The sequence below is a fragment of the Cottoperca gobio genome, chromosome 9 (genome assembly GCF_900634415.1).
Source record: "Cottoperca gobio chromosome 9, fCotGob3.1, whole genome shotgun sequence".
Classification (NCBI taxonomy): Eukaryota; Metazoa; Chordata; class Actinopteri; order Perciformes; family Bovichtidae; genus Cottoperca; species Cottoperca gobio.
In genome coordinates, this window is record NC_041363.1 from 8,793,753 (window position 1) to 8,808,452 (window position 14,700).

The 14,700-nt window shown below is 39.1% G+C and overlaps 1 protein-coding gene across 1 annotated transcript; it reads right to left on the reverse strand.

The window, feature by feature from the left end:
* Positions 1 to 4,376: 4,376 nt before the first annotated feature.
* aqp3a (aquaporin 3a) lies at positions 4,377 to 10,273 on the reverse strand. The gene is made up of 6 exons (XM_029439629.1): positions 10,117 to 10,273; positions 6,577 to 6,703; positions 6,316 to 6,453; positions 6,040 to 6,155; positions 5,702 to 5,919; positions 4,377 to 5,542 (listed from the first exon to the last, which is right to left on the reverse strand). Exons 1-6 carry the CDS (start codon positions 10,222 to 10,224, stop codon positions 5,341 to 5,343), a joined length of 909 nt encoding a protein of 302 aa, XP_029295489.1. The 5' UTR covers positions 10,225 to 10,273; the 3' UTR covers positions 4,377 to 5,340.
* Positions 10,274 to 14,700: the final 4,427 nt, after the last annotated feature.

The window sequence follows — 14,700 nt, forward strand, 5'->3', positions numbered from 1 at the left end:
AGGGGAAACTGCAAGGGGGCCACAGAATTATGTGTGAAACCTGTTTTTGTTTTTTTTTATGTTTTAAAGTAACATAATTCAAACATATTAATAGCAAAGATAGATCGGCCTGTTCGTTAAAAAAAACAACTCACTGTTACCCATGAATCCTTGTGCAATTACGTGTGCTTGTTGACATTTAGGTGTGAACAAGCTTGTTGGAAGTTTGGAATGCAATGAATTAACACATTTTAGAGTCTCAATCACAACTAACATCAGTTGATAGGATGCATACCTCCGTTCTACAAATGGAAGAATGAAATGCAATCACATGTTGTAGGATTGTTTGGGGTTGACTGTCCAATCTTACTGTGGCTGCATATTGCATTCAATAATTATGGCTGTTTATGTCAAATATTAGGAAACGGTTACCATATTTGGTAAAGATTGGATATAATTTGTTGGAAGGAAAGGTGAAGAAGTGTTTTGGATAGTTTAATGGCCTAAAGAATCAAGGGAAATGTATTTGATTCTGCACTGCAAAGTTCAGGAGTTATGAGCAAAAGTGTCATGTGGATAGGCCAAAAGCTTTTTTCTTGTCCTATTGTCTAGCTTTGCAGAAAAATGTCATTCTATTTTTGTTATATGCTGCTAACAGGCAAACACACAGCCAGAGAAACTGGCACCTTCTTGTACAGGTTTAATATTGTAATTTAGCTAATAGTTCATGACCCACCATGATGACAATTCTGATCAATTTTGGTGTGTTTTATTAGCAAAAGGTATGGAAATAACTATTTTGAAACAGCTTAAAAGTAAGACAGTTGATACTTATTGAATTCATCTACTGCACAGTGTGGATCAGTTAATTTTGTTCTGTATGTGGAAGACAACTCAAAGCAATTGTAGTATTGCTCAACATGCTTTAACAGAGTATTTAACAATGGTGTGTGTTTGTGTGTGTGTGTGTGTGTGTGTGTGTGTGTGTGTGTGTGTGTGTGTTTGTGTGTGTGTACACATACTGTTGTTGTTGGTGGTTGTTGGTATGGTGGATTCATTTAGTTTTCAGGTTGTTGCTAACTCATGTAAATTGGGCATTTTACAAGAATGATTGTAAATGGATATGAATCAATCAAAGTTGCCGCACTGAACTCGATGTAGCTGTCTATTATTTGGATTCACTGCAGCTTCACAAAGCTGCCGTTATCACACATGGCCTGCACATGGTAATAACTCTTCCCTCAGGTGTTTCATATGATGTATAACAAAACAGGCCATTAGTGTCCCAGCCTGAACCAGACACTCCATACAACTGTGTGAGATACATTTTATTGCGCTATAAAATTTAAGGTAAAAGTTGTTTGAACTTACCAGGGCAATTCCCCTCTTTTTTTTTTCTTCTTCCTGTCTGTCTTTATTTGTATACCAGCCATTGTAATAAAAGGGTGAAGCTGCTGATGTTTTCCACATATCCATCAGCTTGTTGTTCCTGTGAAAGTGTGTTATGCAATGCTGAAATGTAGCCAGGTGCAAATGCTTTGATGAGACTCAACCTGGCCTAGGGGATATAATGGAGAGTTTACAGGTATACTCGGTACCAGATCCTGTAAAAAGGAATATACGTGGTATGTGAGATGCTATATTGAGGGTATAATGCAGGTTTAACATGAAAGCCTTCTCTTTTGGGAAGAGGGGCGCTTTTTCTTTGTACACAAGGTATGCTTCTTCCTTCAAAATGTAAGCTTATGTACTTTGTTATTGAGATTACTATAAATGTTCTCATTGCTTTTCTTGTAAAGCTGAGGAGCTGCTAAAACATGTAGTTTTTCTTTTATTCTTTTTTCGTGGCTGGTTACAACTGGCAAATGATTGGCTACATTGGATATGATATTTACAGACATTTATTCAACAGCAAGGTCTATGCAGATGAAATCATCTGTATGCGCACATGCAATGATCAATACTTACCAGAATCCCATTTTATGCTAATTAAAGTTCGATAAATATGGCAAAGACTAGCTGCTGCATCTGGAGCTAAGGGAATCCTACGGACCTGAAAATAATGACTCCAAAATTCGCTGAAACAATATCTTACAGAGCCATAATACGTTAAACCTGATCAAATGTTAGAATTCCGTCTGAGCCTCAGGCAGCATACTGGAGGCTACCTTGCAAGGCAGCTCGAGATGGAAAACACATGTCCACAGCCACAAGGTTGGTGAGTGCTGCTTGGATCAGCTCTTTAAAGGATCATCCTGGCGGATTTGCAGTTTTTAGTCCAATAACTGCAGACTGTGTTCCTTACATTGCTGCTTACAAGTTTCCAAAACATAGTTAAGATATTTTCGGAGAATTTCCTTAATTCCAGTGAACCGGTGTTTCATTACAATGGCTTTCAGCTTCACTGCCATCACCTTGCAGAAACTTGAAACTCTTATTTCATCGCCTATTGCGAGGAATTCTTTCAAATATTCTTACTGCTGATGCGTTCAAAGATGCGCCAACATACTCTTTCATCAGATGAAAAACAATCTGGTTTTGATTCTCTGACAGTTTACGTCATGATGAATGTAATGCTGCTGGCTTTCAGATGTTTAAGGAATAACTTGACATTCTGTGAAATATGCTTGTTTACTTTCTAGCTAAGAGTTTCATACCACTCTGATTTCTACGCGTTATGGATTTAGGGTCAGCATTCGATTAGCTTAGCTTAGCATAAATACTGGAACTAGAGGGTTCTTTCTTTGAAGTACACCTACCTCAGCAAGAAATAGCCACAGAACTTATTTCGTCTTTTGCCTCCTGGCTCCAGCTCCATACTTAATACACAGATAAGAGTCTCTCATCTCATCTAACTCTCAACGAGAAAGCGAATTAGGGAATTTACAAATGTATCATAAAGTTTTGAGGAAAGCTGCAGCACGTTAAACAGCATGTGCCTTCAAATGTCACGTCGGGTCTGTTTAGAACCTGGTGTGGTCCTTACTGTCCGTCCAAATGTGTTTACTTGTCTCTTATCTTAGTGTTTCCAGCTGCCAACGCACATTTAAAGTACCAGGTTGCACACAGGAAAAGGATGACTAAATACAATTTTTTTTAGTTGAGTTGGATTTAAATTAATATAGGAAGTGTAAACTGCAAACTTAAACATGCAACAGCAGAATCTTTAGCCACTTGGGGGCAGCGGAAACAAGCTGTAATCTCAACACTGATATATTATCACCTTTTTAGTTGATATTTGGCAGATACAGAGCACCATTAGCACTTATTTGGACTCAATATGTCCACCTGGTGAATCTTAGTCCAATGTTCCCTCTATTTCTAGCTATGTTTTGGTCTCCAGCTACTCCTGAGGGAAATAGCTGTCTGTTTATCTGCTAAATGCTCCACTATGTTCACCAGCTAGTTGCTTAATTTGTCTATGTGCAACTTGGTGTGAAGTTGGTTTTTGGAGCTAGCCTCTCTGTGTCCTCAATCTATTGGTCTTTCTAAAATCAGCCAGCGTGATAGACATGGAACCATCAAAGCAAACAGCATTAGGGGTACCTTTACATTTTCATCAGTATTGTTTGCTTGTAATAATAAGTAAATTATGTTTTTGCCTCTGTTGAAGGCTAAATTATGCACCACAAAGAGTGTTCTTTGTTCATTTCTGTAAATCATTCATACTGGTTTTTTTTTTTTTACACACAAAAGCTTTAAACGGTAATACCATGTCATTTTGATTCACTATGATTGAATGAGTCTCCCATTTGTCATCGAGATGAAAAAAAGAAATTGTAGAAACCTGTCTGTTTGGAAAACTGCAAGGCAGTAATCTACTCCACACATGCAAGGTGACCTGCTCAGACCTGTTGGAAGTAATTATATAAAAACTGCTGATTCATACCAGATACATCAGAATTGCCCTTTTGTGTGATTCTCCTGAAATTCTCTAAAAAAATAAAAAACATTGAGTGGGCATATTAAGCTGGAAAAAGACAAGGCACATTTAGACCTGCCTGTGCAAGTGTCAAGAAGGCAAGCGTTTCTATCAAAATGAAACGTCGGCACGGAGAAATAGGACTGATTTCATTTATGCTCTGAAGGACGATGGCCCAGTTGTGGTCTGTGGATACTGAGATATGCTTGGAAATAAAGTGAACCCTTTAAATAGCAGTGCAAAACACTGCTTTGCACAACATAATGAGGGAGCAGGTCTCCTTTTGGGAACATAAAATCATTATTAGGGCATAGCTGAGTGAATCACTATGTAGTCTTAGATCTTAACTGTGGTTACATTCTCTTTTAACCGTCCATTCTCTTGTAAATGCGCAACACAAGAACGAAACATGATCCACATTCATGCAACAATCAAAAACAGAACTTTATTGTGTCAGTACAAAAGCATTTCCCCTCAACCTACTTACAAACTATCAATGTGCTCACACTCCAGTTTACCACCCAACCGTTGAGTCATATGCAAGGTACAAACAAATGAATTGACATAAACTACTTGAAGACAGATAGATAATATTGTGCTGTACATAGAATATCACTGTCATCAGATATCTGATATTTGTCAAGCTTGAAATTAGAAGGCTACAATGATTCTTTTGATAACATTTAATTCATACAAAGCGTTAGTTTGCTCGCTGATCGCATATCTCCATAATGATCAGTTTGTTTAACAATTGCTGATTCGAACTTAAACAGGGCAAAGAGAGTGTATGTAAAAAGATAGCTGCTTTAATGTGGTTGCTTTTAGAAAGCCGTGGTAAAATGAAGAATGTTGTGGGAAGGATTTAGCTTCACCGCCATGTTTCAGCTATAAAAACAGTCGACATTAGCGTAGACTACATGGATAGTGTCATTTCACTAGCCTATTTAAAAATGTATAATATTCTTCAATATTTAAACTTTTAGGTTGAAGTTTGATAACTTCCCTGAATTCAAATGTCAACAGTGAAAAGTTCTGGACTGACAAAATGCATACAAAAATAATTGGGAAAGACATACGTCTTAAATACAAGTTTTATAAAACTACATTGGTATAAATCATACAATACTGTTTAAACTGGAGTGCTATAGAATCTAAGATCCAAATGTTCATCTCCTACATGAATTAATGTAATTCTGTGTTTCTGAAGTTGTGTTTCTCCCCTCCACACTCACACACAATCGTTGTCTCCAATATAATACAATAAAATGATAATGAAAATAGAGTGGCCTGTTCCCACAAACACACAGCTAACTTGGAAGATATCCCAACAGCTGTAAAGATGGTTTGTAAAACCCAGTTGTGGCTGGAAGGAAAAATGCTGGTGTGTCTCGGTATTTACAGAATGTGCATATGTCGGTGTGTGTAGCTCTCCAACACCCTCAGATAACTTCTTTGCTAGTGTCTTTGGGTTTGTCATTGGTGTTGATATTGGTGAGTCGGACGTTCTCCTCCTCTGCATCTCTTACGTCACGTTCTTCTCCCTCCATATGAAAGCCAACCATCAGCTGGTAGATTATCACACCGATGATGGTGCCAAGGAAAGGGGCAAAGACGGGCACAAGGAACCAGCCGTTTCTAGCCCTGAGGAGTGACAAAAAAGAGTTTGTTATTTAAAAGAAATGTGTTTTACTTTGTCTCAAGCTTACATGGTCAACAGATAGAGGGCACGGTGAGAATGTTGCAAAGTAGAGTTCACATTAACAATTAATAAGGAAAATGCTTAAAAATATGTGCACTTACGTGAAGACTTCGCTGCCCCACCCAGCCATAGCGGTGAAAATACGTGGTCCGAGATCTCTGGCAGGATTCACAGCATAGCCGGAGTTAAAGCCCATAGACAATCCAATGACCAGAACCACAAACCCCACAGTGAAGGCCTCCAGCCCTTTAGGGATGGGGTTGTTGTATGGATCCACAATAGCCAGAATACAAACAATCAGCGCTGCTGTTCCGATTATCTACGTTGGAGAGGGGGACACGTAAAAGGGAATTGTGAGTTGGACACCTGAGTTGCATCACCTATATTCGTCAAATTAAATTGAGTGTATAATAGCTGTTTTCAATGTTTAAAAGGTTACCTGATCAAAGAAGCCATTGACGAGGGTGAGATGTTTTCCAGGGTAGGTAGCAAAAATGCCAGCTGTGGCATTAGGCCCAGTCACATTGAAACATCCAGGATGGTCCCACATGGCATCTGAAAGTATACAAACAACAAACTAAAGCATTAAACATTTTTAGTTTGGACTGTTGTTTAAATGACGCACTTAGAATGTGTGAAACCTAAAACACAAAGCTGTCCATATGTGGCTGTAACAAGATCATTTATTGAAATTTCGCTCCACTTCAGCACTTACCGTAGTACATGGCGAAAATGATAGCAGCGCCAAAAAAGGCACCGATTGTCTGAAAGAGGAAGTACATGGGGAACTTTCTCCAGCGCTCTCTTCCGAGCAGGCACAGGGCAAAGGTCACTGCCGGGTTCAGATGTCCACCTACAAATGTACATGGTGACAATATGTCAGTACATATTCAGACTCAGACTCCAGATTGATTAATAGAAGTACAAAGCTGGTTTAAGTGGGTTCCTGTCATTTTAATTAAAATACTTTGTTTACCTGATACCTGGCCGCAGACCAGGATGCCTAACATTGCAGCGAAGCCGAAGGCAAAGTTGACTGTTAAGAACATGCCATGGGAACCACCGCTCAACACCAGCTGCGCCACAGCACCACAGCCAAACATCTGAAGAGAACGAATAAAAGCAGGTTTATGCTGGGCTCCAATCCAATTATGCACATAACAGTTTATAAGTAGTTTATGTTGCAGAGATAACAAGTAATCTGATGAAGTAATGCGTACTGTGTGTCAAATTAATTTGTGATTTTAAAGAAAAGAAAATGCACATTCATCAGTGTTCTTGGATGTTCCCTGTGGAAGGTTTTGCACACCACACACTAACCGTAACCAGTATCTCAACCAAACATGAATACTGTACATTTAGTGCTTTGTCAGTTAATCAAGGTCAAGCCAAGAGGTGAAATTAGGCAATGTGATCTTTATCAGTGAAACCAGTGGAACAAAGACCCATTAAATGAGCTCCTTTGTGTTTGTAATAGCACACAGGAGTACAGTATATTGCTGATACTTCTACTGCCCAGCTGATTTATTTTGGAAGTGGAAGAAAAGTTCTGTTTTCACTTTGGATGAGAGAAAAGAGGAAAACATGTGTTGTGACTGATTCTGTCAAAAAGAAGAAAGATTTAGGAATGTGTTATCTTTAGATGTCAGAGCAGTTCTGCCAAGCAGGTGCCATACTTTTTATTCTGCACACTGTATGATTATGTGTGTGAGTTCGGTAAAAGGAATATGTGTGGTTTATGTCTAGCCTGCTGCTCTTTAAGCCCCCTGATGAGGATCAGGGGGCTGACTGCAGGACTCAGATGTTGAGGTTAGCTTGAGGGAACCACACTCGGAGGGACTGGCGCCTGAGGGGAGCTCATCATCACTGGGCTCAGTCTAAACTCTTTTCCACCCCTGATGAAGCCAGCCATTACTGGAAAAAAATACTACATAAATCAGCTCCATGTTAGAATGTGCTTAGTTTTGCTTTTTAGAGTGTGGCTGAATATCTCCTTGATGTTATGCCATGATGGACTCGTGTGATGTAACAATACAAATTTAAAATCTTAGGACTTTTCACTTCACAGATTTGTCAAAGACATTGGCTACCAAATGATTTTTGCATTAGCTTGCAAGGGTCAACTTCCTTACTTCACAATCCACTAGAAAGGTCTCATTTAAATCCGACACTGTATCTGGGAGCTGTGAGTATTCTCATATTCACTAATGTGTCTTCCAAGAATTCCAACATGCCATGTTGCTGTTGTAATCTTGCAGTGAACTGCACCCCACCACCTCCTCAACCAACTCTCAATTGGCTGATTCAGCTGGTCATGCATCCATGCGGCTACTCCCAGCTTTTAGCACAGTCGGGGAGCTTATTAAAGAAAGCCACACAGCAGCCAGCTACTCAAACATATATTTGGCAATTGTTTAGTAGCTGAAGGCAAAACTTAAATTGCTGGCCTGGAACCAATCTCTAAATCAGTACCTGTGTGATCTTTTCAAATTCAAGATGAAGAGCCTCAGAAGCCCCCCCTTACAGCTACTCAAAGCAGGGAACAGTGCAAACAGTGGTTTGAAGTGGAAAATGAAGTGCACTTTGTGAGAGTGCATTGAGGGGTTAACAAAACAGTTACAGTAGGATAACCAAATACATTAACTGCCTATAGGTGACCCTCAAGCACATCTTTTCAAAGCCCCCTTTAGACTGACTGACCTGATACTATACATTCCACTACATGAGCATGAACAACAGACATCCAAACACACTGGACTGACATCAGCCCGTAGGTACGCGACACATTTCTTCAGCATGAACTGAGTTCAGAAATATCCTGTTTAATGATATTAACACGTTGCTAGGAGCGAGTGATACATGCAAAGAAAGTACACACACACCTACTGTACCCACACCCTCACACACGTCACTTATCCTGCCAGCTCATCCTACACAAGTCGCTGATTACTAATGAGCAGTTTGCTTTGTTTCATTTGTCCCTAGTAGAAACATATATTGACAGGCTGACATCTGGAGAGAGAGGATCGTTTAAAAAGATACATTTTAGAGCGAGAGAGAAATGATCTCTGATAGAAGAGAAATGAAGTCAATCTGTGATGTGATGTCTATTGTTCACGGACTTTCCCAGTGCTGCCATCGACATGTGTCACCTACTAAATAACTGTGCCACACCTTTCTGTCACATCAGTAGTCATTGCACATGCTGAATTGTGTGACTAACAGTTGTTAAATATCTTCAGTCCTTATGTAATTGAGTAGTTGTCCACTGCATATCTGTGTTCATACAATTGACTTGTTTAAAAATGATACCTAGCTTCTTCAATTTCTGATTAAGCTCTGCTGGAGGGAAATATGCAAAATTTTTTTATTTTGGATTGGTTTCAGAATAAAATGTTGACATTAATTAAAAGCAGCACACTTCTATGCCTTTATAAATGGCTTTGTTGATCACGGAAAGTGAGTCACAAAACACAGCACAGCCACACTATAAATGTTAAACCATTACAGGAGCCTTTAGGTTGCCCACTAAGCTGGTTGTGGAACTAGTATTTAAAGTATTAACTGTAAAACTCATTTTATGTTAAGTGTCAAGTGTCTGCCAAAACAGGGGTTAGAATAAAATGCTCTTTATAGAACAGTAGCCTTTGTTTATCAGTGTAGAATACCCCGGGTCTGGATCTATTTTACTCAATGAACAAAATAAGTGTCTGTTTACGCTGCAATGAAACAATGTTCTTATGTTATGTTGTTATGTTTATTTTAATCAGAAACAGCTTTTATGAGTTAGATAATGAGCTACTATTTCAGATTTCAGTCTGTGATAAAAAAAAAAGGCTAACATAAGTCATTACTGATGTTTGAAAGTGCAGTGTGTAATTGAATGCCTGTGATACTGAGTTATTATTTGACATTAACATTAACTTGCACGTTCTCCTGCATACAAACACACAATAAAAGGATAATAGGATGTCATGAGGTCTTGGCTCCGGGATCGCAGCTTTTAAGCAAATATGGTTGTGTTATCTTAAATACGCTTTTGTTAACAGAGCATGAAGTCCTGATCAAACCTGTCTGTTCATGTAAATAACACTACAATTACACTCTTTGTCTAATACAAATAATACAGTGTCATTTTGCTCGCTTTGAAGTCTGTGAGTGGTTTATAAATTCATCACTCTTCAAACATGGCAATACAAAAAGGTATACAATACGAATGCTGTCATATGAGGTGTAATTGATTGTATTGCAACATAAAGATAATTGAATGGTGAGAGTACTTAGAGAAAAGAAAACACTTTGAGAGGGGACAGAGTTCAGCTGTTATCATCATACCGAATAATTCACAGCATTTGGCAATTTAAAAGCTTGGCAGCTTTGAATTTTTTTATTTAATAACTCCCCCATCTATTTCAGCATGAGATGTTGCAATGTAAGATCCATCCAACACACACACACACACACACACACACACACACACACGCACACACACACACACACACACACACACACTTACCACAAGGATGAGGGTGCCAAGACACTCTGCCAGGGCCTGGCGAAGCAGCAGGTTACGGATCTGGAAGAACCGGGCCAGTTTGTCCAAATACACCTTTTGTCTACCCATGTTTTCTTGTTAGAGGCTGAGAAGACTATGAGAAGACAGACACGGTAGGTAGATGTTTTTCCTGAGTTGTTGTGAAGCTGGGAGGACTGGTCTCCTCTTATAGCCTAAATGGGTTTGGATTAGGCAGGGGCCAAGCCTGGCCCCACCCTCTGTACCACGCCTCCCTGCTTGTCACAATGAAATTCAGACTGGTTTTCTCAGTGTCTCTCTAATACATACATGCATGCACACACACGCACACACTCGCATGCACACACACACTTTATATTGTTATACCTGTGAGCTCCTTTCATAGACCTCATTCATTACATACCTAAAACCTGATACTTCAGCCTCTTCAACACATGCCATTTCAAAACAATATAGCTTCCCCAAATATAAAACAGTTATTACATTTGGGTAATTCAAAAGTTCAGCCAAAATTCAAATCTCTAGATACATCATAAAAAATGGCCTTGAGATCAGGCAGCTACAGAAACAGAGAAACAGTAAAGAGCTTACTTATGATGCTTATGCTCTTTCAATTTTTCAAAAGGTCTCTTTATAATAAGTGTGATAACAGAGTAGCTCTGCAGTTGGAGATTTGTATGTAGCTTGTGCATCTTGATTATATATTATATATGTTATTTTGCACACTTACTATGGTAAGGCCCTGTCACACATATCCGTATGACAGAAACGTATGCCGGCGCATACAAAATATCGGCAATACGTTGATATAACTTAAGGGTAAGTTGTGATCGTTCGAAGGACGCAGACGACACGCCGAACACGCCAGACACACGGCTCTGTCACACAGTTCCGTATGGCAGAAACATGCTGGCGTATATGAAAAGTAACTCAAAACTTGTCAGAGTACAAATACATCCAACTTTTCGACAGTGGTGTTGCAGCTGACGTATACATAACAAATTATTATACGCATGTCAAACATTGATATCACTTACTTATACAAAACGTATCAGAGCATCTGGCCAACGGAGCTGGAAAAGTGCCATTTGGTTCACATCATGCTGGAGAACAGCTAGAATGTACTCTTGTCGCAGCCTCTCAGCAACCTGCATGCTCTCTGCTGTGTTCATCAAGACGTGCTGTGAAGAAGTGAGGATGAGCTCCTCACAGGGACCCTACATACTATATTCAAACCACAATAAGCTCCCAAAACGCTAGCTGAACGCTAGCTGTACTGTAGAAACACGTTTAATAAGTTACTCGGTCGTCAGGGATAAGCTTAATATATCAATAAATTGGCTCTAGGGTTCACCGTCAGCCGACGTAGCCTATATCTAACGTACCTCTAACGTACTCACGTAGGTATTTACGTACTATATATACGTAGGTAAGTATTCCCGTACTATATTTACGTAGGTAAGTATTCCCGTACTATATATACGTAGGTAAGTATTCCCGTACTATATTTACGTAGGTAAGTATTTACGTACTGTATTTACGTAGGTAAGTATTTACGTACTGTATTTACGTAGGTAAGCATTTACGTACTATATTTACGTAGGTAAGTATTTACGTACTATATTTACGTAGGTAAGTATTCCCGTACTACATTTACGTAGGTAAGTATTCACGTACTATATTTACGTAGGTAAGTATTCACGTACTATATTTACGTAGGTAAGTATTCACGTACTATATTTACGTAGGTAAGTATTTACGTACTGTATTTACGTAGGTAAGTATTTACGTACTGTATTTACGTAGGTAAGCATTTACGTACTATATTTACGTAGGTAAGTATTCACGTACTATATTTACGTAGGTAAGTATTCCCGTACTATATTTACGTAGGTAAATATTCACGTACTATATTTACGTAGGTAAGTATTCACGTACGTATTCCGTATTCACGTATGTCTAACGTAACGTAACGTCTGCATATCTTATGAAGCACACGTCGGGTACGTCTGGTAATTTTGATCATGCTCAAAACATCAGCGTTCAACAACGCACCCCAGCGTAACACAGTGAGCTCTTAACGAATACTACTTATACCTTACCTTATATCAACGTACACTAGCGTGTTGCCCATATTTTGTATACACCATATTTTTGTATATCTTATGCATTCGTTAGGTAATCGTCTGATACATTTTGTATAAGGAAGTGATACTCTATTACTCTATTTGTATAAGGAAGTGATACTATATATTTGGACTCTGACAAATTTTCATATACGCCAGCATACGTTTCTGTCATACGGATATGTGTGACAGGGCCTGTGGTAAGTGTTGCCTGACCTGATCTTAACCCTAAACAAATCTATTCGCCACTCACAACATTTACCATTAGATACTCAGTGCCCTAAATCCACTGAATCCTAAATTTCACTTTTCGTTACTCACCTTTTATGAGTTTGCAGTGAGTACCTTAGATTATGCAAATGAATCATATACAGATAGATCCTGTATACAATTAAAGTAGCCTCTGTACCCCTCTTAATCCAACAAACTGTATTTTGTTCATACGTGTAACCCTAAACCCAATTATCACTTACCCACTTTTAAAGATGCCAGATGTCCCCTATTCCACATCCTTGTGAAGACATTTTTGTCTTCCTAAGAGTAGAAATAAAACACACACAGATAAGTGTAATTCATACCTGTTTGCAGCCCTTACTGGTTCATTCCCACCCGCTCACATACATCTTTCTCTTTTCCCTTTCTGTCCCTCACCTCATTCTCTCTGTCCCGTTCTTTTGTCCCGCGTCTGAAACTTCATCACCACATATTATACCTTCTTTGTCTGCTTTCAATAGAGGTGTGAGAACATTCTCAGTTTTAAAAGCCCACAGACATGCCTCTATCAGTACGAATCAGTGTAACATTTCTTTACTCTGTTTGGACTTTTTGTTCTGTTTGGGCTATGCCTATTTTGTTTTGACAGTGGAGTATGTTATCAACAAGGATCACCTGAACATTACACTGTTGTGCACATATCTGTATAGATTACTTGTAGAGATCTACACACATTTGACATTTTCCATTTACAGCATATCACTGCTACCTATTAAAACAAACTGTTGAGTAAGATTATATGTGAAAATATTTCACTTCACTGGCACGCAGAATGTATCTCAATGAGAACATGGGAAAACAATGGTTCAGAACAATTTAAGAGACAGTATGTTACATGTTGCATAATTGAATGACCCCGAGGCAATCTGAGTCATGTCAGTCACCGCGGCGGCGTCAAACCTAAATGAGTCATGAATGTTGTGCAACTGTTCCCTGTTTGATTGCCTCCATGGAGAAGGGAGGGACAGTAGGAGATGCCAGGTTCATATATTCCCATATGTGCCATACAGAGATGTTGAATGGAATTTGTGTAAAAAGTATATAATGCGATCCAAGTCTACGCCAGTAATGTGAATATTAAACCGAAGAATTGAATGAAACTATATGGTACTTTTGAGTTTCTCTGCATGGCAGGGGTGATCACTCAGGTATGACTGAGTGCAAGGCATTGTCTTTTGCCTGTCTGACTCTCTAGTCAGGTTGTTTCCCTGCTTTCTACACAGTGCATGTCTGGCTAGGCTTCAGTATCTATAGACACTGTTAAGCAGATATGAAAAATATGCTTTATTTGTTATTTTTTCCCATCGTTATCCATTTTTTTTTGTGGCGAGCATTTATTCCCAAGGCCTCAATTCCTCTGGTATTTGCTCAAAAACCTAATCCTCATCTGAAACATTTGTACTAGTATATTCCTCTTTAACATTTTAACCTGGCCAGGGCTGCCATCTTCTACAAAGACAGCGAGAGTGTGCTTTCACATATTTCTACTTGGCTGTTGTCTTTCTGATTCAGTTTATCTACCCAGACTTCCAGAAGGAATCCCATCTTGAAGGCCAGAGGAGCTGCATTTTTGGGCCACATGGTTTTAAACAACTTTTCCTGGAATGGTTTGGCTCAGGGACAGGACAGTACATTGGAAAGGGAAAAGAATGGTGGTACCCACAAACATTCAAGAGAAAACGGTAAAAACCAACATAAATTCCTGTCCATATTCTGCGATAACAACTCATAACAATTAAGCTTTGTTGTCTCACACATGTTCACAACTCTGAGGTCCTTAGGAAACTGCACTGATCACTGTTTTTACTGTTTGTGAGTGATGGCCATATGTCTACCAGATGTGTTTGTCTGCAGTAGGAGTGCCAGTCCAGCACTTTTTTTCTATCATATGCTGGAAGACAAGACAGGTGTAGAAAGATTGATATCCCTCATCCAGATAGAACAGGTAGGCGCGCTGCTTTGCAACAGGCAAAGATGATGTTAGCAACAACTGTACACTGAAATTAAAAGGTCTGATACACTTTAGTGAAGTCAAGAGTCATAGAAGTAGTGCAGGAAAATCACTAGTTCCTTTCAAATCTCCCCTTTTTTGATCTCTCAATGCAGCCTTGTAGTTAAAAAACTGACTCGGAAGCAGCGTTTCTGGTTTTTCAACCACTTTTAAGCT